General features: G+C 52.0%; 1 protein-coding gene across 1 annotated transcript; it reads right to left on the bottom strand.

Annotated features, from left to right (window-relative positions):
* Positions 1-3,621: 3,621 nt before the first annotated feature.
* On the bottom strand, positions 3,622-7,415 carry NFKBIA (NFKB inhibitor alpha). Its single transcript, XM_056347246.1, has 6 exons — positions 7,061-7,415; positions 6,562-6,670; positions 5,832-6,042; positions 5,249-5,337; positions 4,871-5,131; positions 3,622-4,367 (listed from the first exon to the last, which is right to left on the bottom strand). Exons 1-6 carry the CDS (start codon positions 7,339-7,341, stop codon positions 4,320-4,322), a joined length of 999 nt encoding a protein of 332 aa, XP_056203221.1. The 5' UTR covers positions 7,342-7,415; the 3' UTR covers positions 3,622-4,319.
* Positions 7,416-18,315: the final 10,900 nt, after the last annotated feature.

Below are 18,315 nucleotides of genomic sequence, written 5' to 3'. Positions count from 1 at the left end.
AGATTAAAGGTCCTGGTGGCCTCACTGCCTCCTGGTGCATCAAGTCCTGCATCAGGTCGGCAGATGGGTCGGGCAGCTGGATGCAGGGTGCATGGTTGGTAAACACTGTCTGTTGGCCCCCATCTGGCCCTATAGTTCCTCTTGGTGTGTAAAATGCTTAGTCAACAGGGACCCCCTTCCTAACACCGAAAGGCTGAAGGCTGAGGAGGAGGACAGCAAGAGTCAAGGCCCCCAGGTTAGGACTGTGGCCCCTCGTGATGCCCCAGCCCATCAGCAGGCAGGCAGCTCCCGCGGCCGCCCGTCCCATCTCTGCTGAAGGAGCTGGGCCACCCACAGCTCTGCATCAAGCAGCGTGAGAGGAGCACGCTGCACTATAACCCCAGAGCAGCAGAGCGAGCAGGCACGGAGGGTTCACCGTTCAGCTGAAAGGGTTTTGCTTGTGACTGCAAAGGTCAGGCTGGCGCTGGAGCCAGCGGGACAATGAAGCCTCCTTGTGCACGTCCCCAGGTGCAGGGTTGCCTTTTGCCCTTGCTTTTAACACTTTCCAAAGCTGCACCGAATGGAAGAGAAGGGTTCCTGATTTACTAGGGGAAAATCAGGCCCTGGGCTTTGCTCTCCACCGTTGCCACCCTGGCAGCCTGCATTTTATCTGTCACCACCGTAAGGTTCTTGAGGAGTCCAGGGCTGATGCTGGGTAAGCTGAAAGGCAGGAGAGCAGGGACGGAAGGTGGCCCCTGGGTTGTGGTTGAGGCGAGGGAGGTCTGCAGGGAGCTGGAGTGTGAGGAGGAAGAGGAGGGTGTGGGAGGAAATGGAGAGTTCAGCTCTTTGTGCGCAATATAAGGAAGTATGGGAATATCCCTGCAGGATTACCAGAGATTTACAAGAACGGGCAGTGGGGAAAGGCTGAAAACAAAAATGCAGCCTCATGCTGTGCAGTGTCATGATGAGTGAATGACTTCATGGTGAGCTGGTGCCGGAGAAGAGGGACGGCAACCTGTGCAAAGGTGCTCACCCTGGAAGGGCGAAGAAGGCAAGCAGAGGCATATACAGACGTTGAGGGCAGTAAGAGTGGAGGACACAGGTATGACAGGAGCTGAGGAAAGGGAGGAGGCTAATGGAGAGAGGGTCAGAGTGAGGAGACTAAAACTGAACTTTACAGGACCTTGATCTGCAGCAGCATGGCTGTTCTTGAAGCTTGCTGAGCCACCCAGGGTAAGTGGTGAAGGTGCTGGGAGAGAATTTTGAGCCCTGAGCCAGTGCGGGGAAGCACTGGTAGAAGGACAAGCAAGAGCAAGCTAGCATGCTCTGCTAATAGTGGCCGTGGTGGCTGAATAAGGAAAAAGTGATGCTGGACAGAATAAACGCGTAAGGAGTTCTTTCTCCAAGTCCTACAAATGGGACTGTGCAACATACCTGCCAGTGTGCCAGGAAGGTAGCACAAAGGCAGGTTATCACCAAAACCACCCTCAGGAGATCTTTCTAAAGTCATAGGTGTGGAAAAGCCAGAGACAGGGTGGACATGCAAGAGTTAAGGGCATGTGTTCAAAACTGGGGGTGTGGGTGACCTACAGTGGGCAATCTGATTACAACATCAAGTGAACAGGCAGAACTCAGCACTACCAATGCACAAACACACAACATGCCCCAGCCTATTTTGCTAACAAACACACATTCTCGCATCAATCTCAGTCCCACTTGTTTTATCTGTGGTTCCTTTGCATATGATGGTTACTTTCGCATGACTGACAAAACAGTAGCATGATCAGCATGCGGTACCTGGGCAATGATTTATTTAGCTGTAAAACTTCCTTGTAGAATTTTTGCAAGATTATAGCAGCACCTTCCTAAGGTGCCGTTTGTCTTAACGTTGCAATGGGCAGCAGAGAACATACCACTGCCTCTGAAACTACTCGACCAACCTAGTACTACTGATAACTGCACTTTCCTCCCTCTCTCTGGCCTTCGAATAAAAAGTATTTGCATTCAGGTGGTATCTATTTAAATATTTGCATACTAGGTCCAGCCGTGTACCCGAGCACTTCCAGAACACTGATATCTATAGCTGGTGAATGCCTTCACCGGGCCTTGACAGCATTGCCAGCTCCTGTTTTGCAAGGGGGAAACTGAAGCGTAGCTAGTGAGAGGAACATTGCCTTTTCTATTTCTAGCTGTGGCGACATCGTGTTTAGTCCTTGGCATTCTTTGCTGTCAGAAAACCTGTAGGAGCAGGTGGATAAACCCTCCTAGTCCCCATCCCCAGCTCAGATTCAGCAGTTGTTTGGAGTGCAGGGTGACTCTGCAAGAAAAAAAGAAAGAGTTTGGCAGATTCTCACCCAGCCCCACACCTGGAAAACTGTGCAGGTTTGCAATGCGAGCATGACCCTGTCTGCCAGAAGGAAGTTTCAGCTCATACCTGGGCCACGCTCATGCAATGAGAGTGGAAGGGAAATAAAAATGACTCAGGTTGACAATTGTATATAATCCTTTCCACGGCAGCCTTTGGCTCCCATGCAAATAAGGAAGCACCCAGCCAGCTGTGCTGCTCTTCCTCATGCCATGAGCCCTCCTTAGAGCAGGCTGTGTGTCAGGAACCCCTCGGGAAGGGTAGAGCAGGAAAAGGACTAAGTGTCCCTGTGCAACCTAGAGCTGTGGCCTTCTCCGGAGCCTGAGCCGTGCCGGGTGCCAGCAGCACAGAAGTCCCCTGGCCGACGCTCTTGGCAGAGCTCAGTCCTGCGTCAGCAGCTCTGCCGCACCCCGTCCCTGTCCGGGGGGTTACGGCACAGAAGGAACAGGGCACGGTCACCCTTCACGCAGCCCATCCTTTACATGGTCACATGGCGAGCTAAAATCTGTGGCTAAAATTAGTCCTGTGCTGCGATGCACTGCCAACAGATCAGGTGCAGGTGAGAATTTGAGCAAAATGCTTCTGTCTGCCTGAGTGCTGCGGGAGAGAAATGTGCAGGAATAACTGAAGCGGGTTAAAGCCACATTCCCTGCTGCTGTGAACTGGGCAAGGAGAGCCTGCAGTGGGGAGAGCAGGAGGCCCACGCCTGAATTCCAGGGGTGGAAGGCAGCAGCACATGCTCCTGTGTGTTCCCTCTTCCCGTGGAAATCCCCTTTGGAAAATCCGAAGGTGTCCAAGTTCAAACGGGAGCCGGGCTGGGTGATAAACGAGAGGGCGAATGGGCATAGGACTGGGCTGCAGACCTCCAGCCTTCCCCGGCAAGTCCTGGCATGAGCTGCCCGTATTGGAGCTGGAACAAAAGGTGTCAACCAGGGTGGGTGGGTGGTTGCTACCACAGCCAGCCTCAAAATCCCTCTCTAGGGGCCGGGTGGCCTGGTGCTTGGGTGAGAGGGGGAACCCCAGCCCCCTGACCCGCCTGCCGCAATGGGTGCAGGAAACACCACCTACGACTACTTCCAAAATTAGCTGCAGCAGAAGGGCTGAGAGCTGTGAGCTGCTCAGATGCCTCGCCGCTGCTGAGGTGAACCACCTAAAACCCCTGAGCCTGTGACTTTATCGGTCTGCTAGGAGTTGAATGTTTCTTAAAAAGCAAACCAAGTGGATTCCCGTGTACGTCAGGACAACAAACTGGGCAATGAACCATTTCACAGACCAGGTGCAGTAATCTGACTTTTTTTAATAAATACATATCTCACATGTACCAAAATAATTATAAACAAAAAAATGTACACTATTTACACAATATACAATTGCTAAAAAGTGTAGCAATTATGACACACATGGTGTGAAACACACTGTTTCCAATGCCCACAGTTAACATTATTGCTACTTTCTCCTAGCAGCCAGGAGGTCCCCAGCGCCTGGGTTTGACTCCTCCGCCTGGGACATCCCACCGAGAGCAGCCGAGGTTGGTCAGGACGGCCAGGTTGCACCGCCAGTCCAAGACAAATTAACACGCAGTCTCCGAGAAGATGGGGTGTTGGTATGAGCCTGCTTTGCCACGAGAGGACACGTGTCCCTCATGGTATTTAATGCCACAAGATAGCTCTCTGTAACTAGCAGGCTGAATGTGTAGTTTGTTACCTTCACAGGGTTGAGAAGACTGGCTATGTGGCTCTATCAGGTGGTGTGAATAACCACAGATCTCTAGTGATGCTACACATCCCGCTCCTGTATTTAAACACATGCCAGAACCTGGAGCCGCCCTGTTACAATTACACACTCCTTGCTGGGCAGTGTAGTATTTCCCTCCTGGTTTTTCCCTCTGCATTGCGACTTTCTTTTTCAATGAAGAAAGTCAGTCCTTTTTCTATACATATGTACACAGTCACTCCTTTTCCCAGGAAGCTCTGCTTTAAAATGTCAGCTGTCGTCCTCCAATACGGCAGTCATCATATATAAGCTGCAAGAAAAAACATTAAGGCTGTTAATGCAAAACTCTTACTGGGAGCACCATATCCACTCTGGGATAACTGCCAAAGTCTGCATGCCCTGACTTCAGCAGCGTATAAAATTTCTACACTAAAATGGTTACGTTTGCCAGCACTGAGAACGTTAGAAAAACAAATGCTGGGAGGAGAAAACCACCCATTAACTTGAATTTTATCTCACAAGGTTCTGTGGGTGTCAGCAAGAGAACGGTGTTCAGAGAACCATGTGGCGTGAAGCTAACCTCTGTTCCCTTGTGTTATTTTTTACATTTTATTCTTATTCTATTTATGTGCTTGCCCCATCTGCCATCTTGCTGACGGTTGACAGCTTAACCTTACTTCACGGGCTATTTATACCCATCTGTATACAGGTAAGAGGTCACTCGAGCATGTCATCAGAGGAGGACCAACAAAAAAAACCTACACAGGGCAGGATTTTCCACTTCCTCTTGAAAAGGCGCAAACAGCTACTTACTTCATCCTCTGTGAATTCAGGCTCCGATTCACTGCTCTCCTCATCCTCGCTTTCTGGCAACATCTGCAGCTCGGCTGTGGTCAGCTGCTTCAGCTGTTCCTGTATGCTGGAGTTGTCTCTTCCCCATGTGAGCTGATAGGGGGAATAGCCCTGGTAGGTCACTTTGTTCACATCTGCCCCATGTTTCACAAGAAGCGACACCAAGTCTGAATTCTGCAGGTCGACAGCCAAATGTAGTGCCGTTCTGCCACTGCACGGCTCCTGCGTGAAAATAACACAAGGTTTGGCATGTTAGGAGAGCCAGAGCTGGTGCCAGACCCGTCGATTCTTATGACTACACAGCCTTGCTCATTTAAATTCACGGCGTATGTTACATACCTGAGCATTTACATCTGCTCCCAAGGACAGCAAGTATTCGACAATAGCCAGGTATCCTTGAATAGATGCCAAATGGAGACATGTATGTCCTGCAAAACACAAACGAAGGGAAAATCTGAGTAAGGCTAACCTAATGCCCTGTCATTCAGTTAAAATCAAGATGACAGGACAGGACTGCATCTAAGTTTGCAATTCATCCATGGCAAAAGGGTGTTTTCCAGAAGAGCTTTCCAGCTTCCACTAAGTATGAATAACAGGGTTGGATTTTGGAAAGGTTTCTTAGATATTTTATTCCAGTGTTTGACTGCAACTTTTTACAACCCAAAAAACCAGGAGCACCGCAGAGGTACTCACTAAGAAGGCAAAATTCAGCACCATGAGAGCCAATAATCAACAATGAAGAGGCCTACAAGGCAGTGACATTTTAAAGAATTCAGACACTGCTGTGTGCTTGGGGGTCCTCAACTCTCACATGTGCATAACGATCCTTCTCCACCTCTCCAGAGATCTTTGAGCTCTATGGGACATCAACCCCAGGCTCAGCACAGCACACCCACAGTGTTGTACAGCGGCGTGCCCGTACCATTGTAGTTGGTTGCCTGCAGGACAGCGAGGAGATGGTGTGGCTGGCAGTACTGCGTGAGGACGCTGACGCTCCTGAGGGAGCCCTGCTGGCAGGCGATGTGCAGAGGGGTGTTTCCTCGGAAATCTCTGATTTCCAGGTCACATCCAGCCTTCAGAAGATGCTCAGCAATTTCAGGCTGATCGGTGATCACTGCCAGGTGAAGAGGAGTCTGCAAGCAAAAGAGAAAACGCAGACCCATAAGTTACACTGCCAGCCTGGCAGCAACATCTGGACAAAGAGACTCTTTGACCACTTGGTGATTTGTTCCCCCAATTAAAACCAGACCCCATAAACTCAGTTCTTTATGCTTCCCAACATATTGTAGAGTTGCCCTTTAGTCTGGAAGGGATGAGCTTAGGGCTCTCCGGATACTGAGCAGTCAATCCATATGAAGGGTATCATTACCATCCCGGCAAAGAGGGATGCAACCCATTGCATCATATCTGAAAAATGCGGGTGTTAAATGCCACTCTCGGGGAGAGGAAGCGTTGTACTAAGACCGGCTGGAGCCAGCTGGGGACTTTCCTGAATGCAGGCTTTGAGTTGAGTAGGCTTTGATTTAATCGATTCCGTCAATTAAAAAAAAAAATATTCAAAGCAGGTCTTTTTATGGGGGGGAATTCCCCAAAGGGCTTTCGTGGGGCTGGCAGGGGCTGATCTGGGTTCCAGGCTGCGGAGGTGTCAGTACCTGGCTGAGGTTGTTCTGGAAGTTGAGGAAAGCGCGGTCCCCGGCCGTCTGCCGGATCGCCTCCAGGCTCAGGGCCTTTTCCTCGTGAATGATCGCCAAGTGGAGAAAACTGCAGGGAAAAGAAAAAAAAAAACAGTCATAAAAATAAATAAATACAACTACACGTTAACTGACGTTAAAAGCCCCGGACCCCACGTCAGAAGCCCCCACAGCGCCCAGGGGGCAGAGGCGGGCCCGGGGCAGGGTCATGCGCGGGTGTCGCAAGCCGGGGCTTTCGGCGGCCGGGGTTTTCCGCGGGCGCGGAGCCGCCCGGCCCTGGCGCCCCTCCAGGGACTTTCCGCCCGGCCCTGCCTCCCCTCCCGCCTCCCCGCCCCGCCGCGGCACGGCACGGCACGGCACGGCACGGCACGGCACGGCACGGCACGGCGCCTCCCCGCCGGCAGCGCATCCCGCCCCGGGCCCGCCGCCCGCGCCCCCCTCCTCCCCGACCCCCACTTACGTGTCCCCGTCCTCCGTCAGCTGCTGCGCCCAGGCGGGCGGTTCGCGGGGCTGCAGGCGTATGTCCTCCAGCTCCTTCACCAGCTGCCGGTACTCCTCCTCCTTCATGGAGTCCAGGCCGCTGTCGTGGCGATCGTCGAGCGGGAAGCCGCCCTGACGCTCTTTCTTCGCTTGCTCGTAGCCCTCCATCACCGGCGGCTCGACGGGGCGGCGGGCGCGGATCATGGCGGCGGCGCTGCGGCTTCGCTGCGAGTGAGTGGCGGCGGCGGCGGCGCTTCGCATATACACCCCGGCGAGGGGATTTCTGCGGGGGAGGAGCCGCCGAGGACGGGAATTTCCAGCCAGTCAAAGCCCGACCGACGGGTCTGGTCCTGCTCGGCGCCGCCGGCGGTGGCAGGGAGGGCGGATCGGCTGGGGCCGGTCCCGGCCCTCCCCTCGCAGCCCCTCCCGTGGCGGCGGAGGGGAGGGAACAGGCCGGCCCGGGAGGGGACTTGGCGTTTTTCCACGGCAGGGGGGAAGTACTCGCCTCCCCGGCGTCCCCGCCGGTACTTCCCTGCAGCGCCCCGGGCGGCCGCCCCTTGCCGGCTTTCCCGGGGGGCTTTCCCCGTCCTGCCCGGCCCTGGGGCTCCCGGTGCCCCCTCCCCGGCGGGCACCGGCTGTGCGCACCGCCGCGGGGTCCCGCTGCCTGCTGCGGGGGGGGCACACACTGCGGGGGGGCACACGTTGCGGGGGGCCCGGCGCGCTAAGAACCACCCGGAGGTGCGGGGCACTGCACCCTGCACCCCCCCTCCCCGGCTGTGCAGCACGGGGGGGCTGGGGGGGCTGAGGCCCGGCGGCCGGGCTGGGAGCGTGGGGAGCTGGGGTGACCCCCCCGGTAGAAGCTCTGCCAGCCGTGAGCTGCCCCCCGCCGCCCACACCTGCTCAGGAGCAGCCCCTCACCCTGCCAGGACCACCGCTGCTGAGAGGCGCTCCCTCGGGAGCCAGCGCTGCTCTTCAGAGCAGGAGCAGGCCGAGCAGCCAGCCCAGGGTACCAAGTTCTTCCTGAAAGTTCAGGGGACCCACCAGCACCCAGAGCAATGCTGGGGCGGCAGCCCATCAGCACGCTGCCCGGCATCGCTTTCTGGAGAGATTCGGGTATGGCTACGGGTGTCGCATGGTCACGGTACCCACGCGTGTGCGGGTGCTGCATCAGTGTTCAGAGCATTTCACATCTCTGCTGTGGAAGTTTCCGCTCTGTTTCAGTGGAGTAAAAAGGAGAATCCTGCACCACTCCTGTATGCCCAGTCTGGTCCAGCACTAAACAGGCCCCTTTCAAAAAGTACATATCCCTAATGAAACAAACCTTTTTAAGAAGAAACAACACCTTCTGCCATTATTCTTACTTTCTCTGGCCATTGCTAACGATTCCTCTCTGCTCCCTTTCACTGCGGTTGTGCCATCTGCGGGTAATGAAAACTGGGTAGGTGCAGGCTCTCATAGGGATAAAAGGCACTGACTGCAGGGCTGGCAGCACTGAATTTTTCCCTGGTGAATTTTTGCTTCTACTTCTCTGATGTGGGGGATTCCCATGAAGAATTTTTCTTCTCTTGCAACTATTGCAGCCCTCACTGAGTAACAGTGTCTGCATTTTTCCCCTTTTGTCATTTTCCCATGGGATGGCATCCCTTTGAACAAGAACTTATGAGAAAATCCAAAGATGAAAGGAGGAGCCAGAGGAGAGGGTGAACATCTGACTTTCTATGAGCAGATGTTCCTGATTTTCAGCCCAGCTGTGCCATTCCTGGACTTTTTTTCATCGTTCATCACTCGGCCTGGGACAACCCGGTGGTGCTTTTGGGCAGGTTTAGAAAAAAGCCGTACAACTCTTTTATAGGTTAAGGGTTATGAAAGTTTTGGGAGCTTCTTGAAACAGTTTCCGCTTTTTGATGTAAATTGGCAGGAGAGATTTAATTAACAAATGAATCCCCTCCTACCTGCTTCCCTGCAAAAAAAAAACAAACAGGGAGGGTGGGAGTTGGAAAGCAAGCTCCTGCTCTGACTAGCAAGGGAATCGAGCCCAGCCGGGACCACGCTGCCTCCAGTTGGGGTTTTGCTAAAACTAAGCAGAAATTAAACTTCAAAACTTCCTGTCTTCGCTGTGATGGCTGCAAACCGAGTTCAGCAAAGCGAGTTCTTTGCTTCCTTCTGTACGTGACCTCCAGCTGCTCTCACAGGCGAACGCGGGGCTATTTTTAGGGAGCATTTGCCAGCAGAAACCTCTTTTCGGAGGCACGCGAGGTGCTTTTTATTTTGTGCGCGTTTCAACTCGGCAGTGCTGCAGCCGGTTGTAGGTGAGGGAAAGGAGGTGGAAAATGTTTTCTGGATGGAAAGTCGTGCTCAGGCCAGCCCACTTCCTGCCCCAGGGAGATGCTGCTGCCCCACAGCGCTCTGTGGCCTGGCCCTGGGTGTCACGGGGGGCCCCAGACATGGGCCAGCACCCCTGGGTACGAGGCAGCCAAAAGCACGGCTCGGGAAGGGAGTCAGCCCTAAACCCCCACCCGCATGTAAAGCAGTAGCCAGCTGCAGAGGCAGGGGCAAGCAGAACCTTTGTTAACATTAAAACAAATAAGGCTGCTGTCTTCTCTGTAAGCCCCCACAGCTAACGAGGTCGTCAGTTCTGCAGTATTTGCCTAAAGGGATGGCATACAGAAGATGGTATAAAGGTTTGGAAGTGGTGGTGAAGGTTGTTGATGCTGCTTTTGTGCTGCTGAGGTACTGTCCTTTTTTTTTTTTTTTTTTTTGTAAATTAACACATTCTAGCACTTCTATACAATTTTCTGCATGGTCCACATAAGGAAAAAGAGTTTAAAGAAACAAACTTGCCTTTTGGATCTATGGGTTTTGGGTATAGGGTGGAGCCTATCACAGCCCTGGTTTCCTATGTGGCCTTCACCCGGGTGTTGGAGTTCTGGGGGGCTCAGACAGAGCAGTACCTACCCAGGGACAGGGGCTGGCCCGGCTGGAACAGGAGCCGAACTTTAGGAACACTGCAATCATCTGTGCCAAACTGAACCCTCTTTGTCTTCTTGTGCATTCTGATTTAATATCTCTGCTATGTCTGCATTAATTTCACAGGGGTGGGTTTTTTACGCTCATCAGCTTGAGAGGAGATTAGCATTCTCTGCATTATTTTTTTTTTTATTTGGGATTATGTTGATAGTCTCCGCTGCCTGGTCCAGCTGGCACTTCAAGAGCAAGGGGCTACCTAAAAGTCACTTTAGCAATGTAAAAGGCCGTAACCACAAGAGGTGGTTTTGCACCTGATACCTAAGGGCGAGATTTTGCAAAAGCCTGGTCCACCCTGGGTGCCCAGAGCACTCGACTGGCAGGGCTGTGGAGCTGCAGGGCTGAGATGTTTGTTTTTATTCTAGCTTGCAGAAAGCAGCTGGCAGGGCTCCGAGAAGCAGCCTGGCGTGCCTGAATGCTGAAAAGGGGCAGTAGGGTTTTAATCAGTTTTTAAAGTACATGAAAGATTCTCGTGCTGCTTCCTCCAGCAAACACATTAAACTGTAATTTCCTGATTGCCACACTAATCATGAGAACCGTCTAGTGCTGTCGCTGTGGTGCTGTTGATTTACCAGAGTCAGTCCCTCAACTCCATCCTTTCGCGATTGCTGCTGCAGATACCTGTTAACCATTTCCTCTCATTTAATCTGGAGGACTATGCATGGCTCCCAGTAAATGTACCAGGAAAGGCAGTTCACAACATCCAGCAGGATCTTGGTCCAGGCTGTTAAAACCAAATGCAAAGCAAATTGGTGAAGTAAACCTGCTGTCTGCACGCGTGCATGCACATGCAGATACCCCTCTGGAACAGGACTCCAGTTTATTGCTCCAGAACTCTATGGACTTGGCTAGTGTGATGAAAGCCAGGGAACACTGAATGTTGTCATTCTGATAATATTTTGCAATTAAAATCTGCATATCTCAGTCTCCCATTTGCTGCTGCTATAGAGATAAGGACCAGGCAGCTCCAAACAATTGGTCCAGTGGTAAACAAGGAAACCCTATTTCCCTCCTGCTTCCTAAAAATAATAATATCTGTCACTAATCTGAAAGCTTAAAAAAAATGGCCAAATGAGAAGAAGGAAAGTTGAGCAAAGTCCATTTTTTTCAGCTGGGACACCCAGGTTGATGGTGTTACATGTGCCATATGGCCTGTATCCCTATCTTCTCAAACTTTTTCATCGAAGGCTATTATGGGTCAGTCAGATACTCCAAAAAGCAATGTGGTGGATGCAGTAGGAAGCATTTCTCCACCTTATTTTAGCTGATACACTATCCCAGCAAACAGTCTGGGGAGTAATTTTTGGCACATAAAACCAGGGTCAAAATTAGGGCATTTAAAATCCTACCCACATCCCACAGGTACAGAAATGGAGTTAACTCAAGTGTCGTGGCCAGAGCGTAATGGACCTAGATTTCTGGCTGGCTACACTAGTCTCTGGTTTTATTTTTAGACTGCAGCTTATTTTTGGCATCTCCTAAACTGGTGTATTGCATCCCTAAGAAGATCTGCATTTCTCTGTGTGAACTGTGGGCCGTTTATGTATCAATTGGTTGCATTTCTGGGGATCCTTAGGGATGAGATGTACTATATCAATTTAAACGGCTTTTATTGTTATGCCTTAAGGGTAAATATAGGTCAAGTAATTTGAAATTGGCAACCCCTTGGAAGACAAGTTTTCCCAGGTGTCGTTCCCATTTCTCACATGGAAGTTTTGTTAAAGCATGTTGCTTGTAAAGCTTCAAGCTGATGCTCGCTGCCTGGTGCAGTAAAGCTTGCTGCCACATGTGTTTCATGTAGGAAAGAAGACACTTGGGCTGGAGGAAAAGAAGAAGCAGAGGCAGGTCTCTCGAGCTCGTACAATTTTCCCTTCAGCAATATGAATAACGTTGCTCCCCATCAGTACAGCCCCCTCTGTGGTTCCAGACAGAGTGGAAGCACCTGGTGGGGAAAGTATGAACTGGGAGCACGCAAATAATTAAAAAGGGACTTTCCCTCTGCAGGGAGCTGTGACATTTGGTAATGCTGCAGTCTCTTGTTCTTCCCAGCAAGTAGGAACCTTGCAAAGGTGGAGAAAGGAGCACATGCAGACAAGTGACCCGGTGAGAATTCGGGAGGGAGAGCCCTGCCTGGCAGAGGGTGAGCGTGGGCAGCCAGCAGGGCTGGGCCAAGGAGGGAGGTGCCTTTCCTTACTGTTTGGGTTACGGATCCAGAGGGTCAAAGCTGGATCTGGATAGAAATTTCTCTGTTGTACCAGATGGTATTTTGAGAAAACTAAAGACCTGCGCTGTGTTACACTGGGCTGTCCAAGCGGGAGGCTGTGCACAGGCAGCGAGAGCATCCATCTCAGCAGTTTGCTCCGAGCCTCCTTGTGCTCCTGTGCAACCCTTGTGCCTAAAGCTAACGGGTGCAAATCATCCTGGATAAACATAAAAAGGCCAGTACGCTGCTTCTCTGAGCAGTGGGGGCCTGCCACGGCAGACAGGCACATGGCAAGCCTTAATTAGAAGCTGAACTGCATGTGGGCCCAGGGATTTCCCTGGGGACGGATGTGGCCAACGCAGGGGCTAACGCACCGCACCGAGAGCTGTAGTGGTGTGCCTGAGCTAGCAGGGGAGCTGCCAGGGGAGGAAGCAGGAAATACTAGACAATACTAAGACCATAACCCTGAGAGGAAAAAAAAAAACCAAAACAACAAAACCACCAGAACAACAGAAGATGAACTTTGGGCTGGGTGCTTCCTGAAAAAGCCCTGGGACTGCCAGCTGAGGGACTGTCTCGAAGCCATTTCCTCTGGTGCACACCCTCTCTGGAGGAGGGCATGCTCTTTGCTCTCTGCTCCTGCTCCCGTGGAAGTCCTTTGGAGCCCCAAAGCCCAGCAGACTGCATGGCTCTGGGAGGGGTAACCCCCATCTGGCACCCACAAATGGCCTGAGGCTGGCAGTGGGTCTCAGCAGCAGCTGCTGCTGAGATGGTGCTAAGTGAGGCTTGGCTTTAAGGACGCAAAATGGCCATCAGGGAGTTCCAGGGCTCTGCTTGGGAAGTTCCTATGGTTTTAGCTTCAGTTTTTTCTGGAGCGGTTATGGGCTGTGCTCGGAGCCAAAGCATTGGCTGTGCCAGCGGGGAGCACGCGTGGCATTGCCAAGGGCTGGATATTCCTCTGGTGCCACGTCCTGGGCCAGCCCATCCTTCTGCCTGCAAATGGCTGTCGAGAGTGGGACTGCTGTGCCTGGGGCAGCTCAGTTATTCTTGGCAGAAGAGCTCCAAGGGACAGCAAAGAGTTCGGCTGCATTTATAGGGGTGTTAGGTGAGCTCTGATTTATGGTCTGAAATGCTAAAAGCAGGCTCAGGGGGGTTAAATGCAGATTCTTCCAAACTCCAAACATCCCATGCTCTGCACTCTCTGGGTATCGCCTGCGCTCCCAGGACACAGGTTCACCAGATGGGTTATAAAAGAAATAAAATCCTCGTTTCCTCACACAGCTCCTGTTCCCTCGTATTCCCATTTATTTTCATGCGGCCAACTGCTTACTCTGAGCATGACCTCTCCCGGGGCAGGTGATGGCTGGCAGTGAGTTTGGGGCCACCATCACTTGTGGGATCGGGGGGACAAGCAGTGCTGCCCTGTGGGGCTGCTTCACCCCTGCTGCTGGGCCAGTGGCCAGCGGCTGGCTGTGCCAGCCGGTCCTGCGGTACTTGACCTGTCTGTAGTAAAGGGGAACTGGAAGCAACAGTTTGTCTTTCAGAGGGTGCCAGGACCAGTGATTCATTACTGGAGTCACACTGGGGAGGAAAAGGGAGCAGATGGAGGCGACACGCAGATTTTCCAGCCTGGATGGAGTTTAAATTTATCTCTTTCCAAGACTGCATCCATTCCTGGGATGATTTCCCATTTAGCATATGCCTTTTAGGGCTCTGATTTCTTCAGATTTCGTGGGTGTTGTTTACTAACTTATGGCTGTGGTGTTTTCCAGACAGAAATATCTCTCTGGGATAGGATTCTGCCTTTCTTGCACAGGCAGTTTGTGCACAGGCAATACATTCAGTTCTTCTGCAAACTCCCTGCCCTGTGTGTGCACCATGGTGACATCTGGAGGGCCTGCACGTGGCATAGCCCAGAGGGCACATGGTGCTGGCCTTCCCTAGATGTCCAGGAAGCCTGAACAAATGGGGAAAAGCTAATCCTTGATTTTTTCCCAGGCCAGATTTCTGAGCAGGGAAAAACATAACTTGCCTGGGAAAAGTCTGACCTCTGGCAACGCAGACTTAGGGCCATGGGTTTGGTTTTATGCTTGAGACAGGAAGATTCATGGAGGCTCTGACACACATTTGTGGGAAAGCCAGCAAGGGAAGTGAGATGGGAGGGGGTGATTTTCCCCAGAGCACTGCAGAGAAGCCGTATCGGTCCCTCTTTGAAACAAATTTTTGACAGTCACACTATTTAATTCTTTTGCCTGCACCCACAGGCATGAACCTTTTTCTTGGCTGCATCCCCTGCCTCCCAAAGCCCAGCATCCCACTCTGGCCATGGCAGCTACCTCCTATAGCCTCACCATCTGGCAATTCTTTGCCCCTGGAGACCTGGAAGGCAGAAGACATCACAGTCAAAGTATCCTTATCTCCCAGGAGCCTAACAGGACCTTGTGTCTCACCTTCCATGTAGATACAGCAACACCCAGTCCATCATGCTATATTCGTATCTTCTCTTCTAAGGGCAGTCCTCCCTCACCCGCACTGTCTGCTGTTCCTGTCACAGTGGTGTCACTCAGTGTGTCTGTCTGTCCCACTGGCACTTCTGTACGCTGACCTCTGCCCAGGACAGCCTCCTGGCACTGCTCAGCAAAGCTGCATGCCCATGCGGTCCTGCAGTTCCTTAAGACATCTGGGGTGTGTGTGAGTAACGAACAGCAGAAGGGCACCTGTGGACGGTGTGCATGAGATGCCCTCTCCCACCCTTCCCAGCGAGCAGCATCAGGTCCCTGTTACCTTAAGGTCACCCAGGCTGCCTAAGCACGGAGAGGGCTGAGCCCTCCTGCGTGGGGCTGTGCGACAGCCCCCCTTGCTCTCTGGGCTGGGGGTGCAGTGCCTCTGCTCCCCTTTTGGTTGGGAACCACCTGCCAGTCTCTGTGACCCCTTGCATATGTTCAGCTTAGCTGACCTCAAGTAACATGTAGTGGAATGAAAAGCGAGCCAGGTCACCCAGTTTCACATACACCATGACTGTGAGACCCAGTCATGCTCCTGTACCCCTTAGTGCCTTCCCTCAGCTGCCTCATCCAGAGGTCTCTGGTAAGCATTGCTTTGATGCTACTGATCCTGAGGTCATCAGTGGTCTGGGGAGACCTTGTACCTGGAGAAGATGTTGATCACAAGGAAGCAGGCATGGCTACACTTGCTGCCGTAGCAGTGGTCTGCTCATTTGGGCTTTTCCAGACAGGTTCAGGTGGGAAAACTTTAACATCAGCTCTGAGGTCTACATGGGCACTGTGCTGTGCAGGCAGAACCTCATCTGTGTCCCTCTGAATGTGGTGAGGGACACCTGTGGAGAGATGCCCGGAGCCTGACTACCACATGAGCCCTCCCATGTAGGCAGGCACCGCTGCAGGGCTGGGGCTCAGCCTGCGCTTGGGGCAGCAGGGCTGAGCCCCTCTGTGGAGGAGGGGGCAGGGGAGCAGCATAAGCAGGGTCTTTGCTCATCAGGGCAAGGGTTGGGTGTGCTTATGAGGGTGGAGGAGGAAACAGCTTATGTGGGCTGTTGCACTGCTGCTCTCACAGGTGGCACCCACTCAAGCAGAGTTTGGAAAAAACCCGTTTTGGCTTAGTTTAGCTCAGTTTTTAACCCTGTTAGGGTGAGCTGCTGTAAGAAATCATCCCACATATGATCAGGCATGCACTGGTGGAGGCAGGAACAGTTTCCAGATGGTTGCTTTCCTAAAGACCATCCAGAGGGATCCGAATGCACCATCTTACAGAAAGGATGGGGCCTCTGGGAGGTGGATTGGGCAGAAAAAAGCCTGTTTGCAGGAGCCCAGTTGTACACTAGTTTCAGCTGCATCATGAAAGTGAGTCATTCAATAAAAACAATTAGCTGAAGAAATATCACTAAACAGTAATAATTATCCAAATGTCCTAGCATTGACCATTTAGATGACTAAATCCACACAATCAATTGTGTTAGTGAATGTTAATTCAAATCTAATAACCTTCTGGTTTATTTGATTATGTATAAAGGATTCACCTGCAGTGCTGTGACAGGATGGGGCTGCAGAGCAGCCGGGTGCTCGGGCACCTGCCTGCCTTGTGGCCTCCGTGCACGTGTTGTCCCCAGACTGCCAACAGCAGATGTGTTGTCCACCGGTCAGGCTGGGGAGCAGAAGAGCGGTGAGATGATGTCTAGGGACCCTTCGGCTGGGCAGGCAGCAGCTATCATGGGCTTCAGAGGGACTTGTGCCCACACAGAAATGTGGTGTGGCCTCTCAGGAGAGGCTATGTTCTCCTTTCTGGCTCCCTGTCTGAAAGGTCTCATGGGGGTCTGAATCTCCTAAACTGGATGACTGGGTGAAATCACACAAAGACCAGAAATCCACGTTGTCTGCCTAAGAATAAAAAGGTAAGGAGGGAACGCATGCTCAGAAATTATTATTACAGTTTCAGCAAAGAATAAATCACAGTCTGTAAGTCATGTTGGAAACTGACACTCTGGAGCCGGCTTTTACTCTCTCCTTGTGTCCTCCTCACTGTGGTACCTAGGCTCTGGAGGCACACAGGTCTTCTCTGAAGTGCTTCAGGCTCTGGATGAACTGTGTGATACATGCTCCATTTTATTGTGGATGGATGCTGCTTTGTGGTATCTGGACATTGGCATTATGAGTATCGAGAAAAAATGGATGTTATAGATCCAGTGGGATTCAGCTTGGTGCTGGAATTGCCCTCAGCCTTTCTGCAAAGGTGCAGTGAGTTCCTGCATCCCTGCTGCCCACAGAGCCACTCTGAGCTAGTATCTGTGGGTGTTTGGAAGAGATGAATTCTGGAAAGCTTGTTCTTTATCAGTATTTCAAGAAAGGAATCATCAAGGGTACCAGGAAGGCAGCCTGCCCTGAAAACTGATGTCTACTGTGGTATTTTTACATCTCTGTAGAAATCATTATGTTTAGCTCTCCTTGCGGTCTGCAAATGCAGGAAGAAGCGAGCGCATGTGGCGCAGGGACCGGTGATGCACTTTCACAACACGGGGTGCCAGGGATGGTGAAAACCCAGCGCCTCCGAGCTCAGCGCCCATCAGACTGTGCTCACGCCTCTCATGCCCATGCCCCATCTGTTGAACCACGTTGTTCCCCCCTGGTGAAAAACGGTGCTGGCATCGACAAGGTGAACTTCTCGCTATAGTTGCCTGCTATCTGTTCTCGCTATGACATCGCAGGGTTTTCTAAGCGGGGCTAACACACGGTAAATCACCACCGCATGCTGCAGCAGGTCCGGCTCCATCCCGCTTGTGCTCAGCATCCGTAGCAGGTCCGGCGGTGGGGGCAGGAGCTGCCCCAGGATACTGGGAACATTGACCTGCTGAGGGAGCCTGGCCGCGCTGTGGGTAGCACATGGGGCAGCAGGGGCAGCCCTGGTACCACAAGGGCAGGGCTTCTCTGCCTCTCTGCTCCTGCCAGCATTCGTTGGCTCTCTGAGGCCGGCTGGGCTTAGGAGTTTTTTTAGGTCATTCCGTGTAACACGATCATATTGGAGTAGAATTCTTCTACCTAATCAAATGAAACTTCATGCAGTTAGTTTGTCATTAGCATCTACTAACGAATGTGATTGTGGGGATTTAGCTTCTCACATGGTTAATAGGAAGGCATTTAGATAATTACAGCTGTCTAGTGTCTTTCCACTGCTAATCGCTTTTACTGCCTGGTTCATTTCCAGACCAGCAAGTGAAACTCTGGCACATAGTTGTGCAGGGCAACTGCCGCTGTGGTTACGCATTGCTGTGTACCTGGTACGATGCTTTGTAAGCACGAAGTCAGTTCCCAGCTCCAACATAAGTTTCATATGAACTTCAGAAAGTCACAGCCTTGCTGTGATCCAGCTTTCCCACTTGGCTCCGCCATGCCAGGTCATGTAGTCCAGCACTCTTTCTCTGACATCTAGGGAAGAAAAAACAGAAGCAGATAAATATGTAATGGTTCTGCTCCTGGACGGTGAATCCAGCTTTCAAA

The sequence above is a fragment of the Falco biarmicus genome, chromosome 7 (genome assembly GCF_023638135.1).
Source record: "Falco biarmicus isolate bFalBia1 chromosome 7, bFalBia1.pri, whole genome shotgun sequence".
NCBI classification, from domain to species: Eukaryota; Metazoa; Chordata; class Aves; order Falconiformes; family Falconidae; genus Falco; species Falco biarmicus.
The sequence above is the reverse complement of the archived record's forward strand: the minus strand, read 5'-3'. Positions and strand labels throughout refer to the sequence as shown.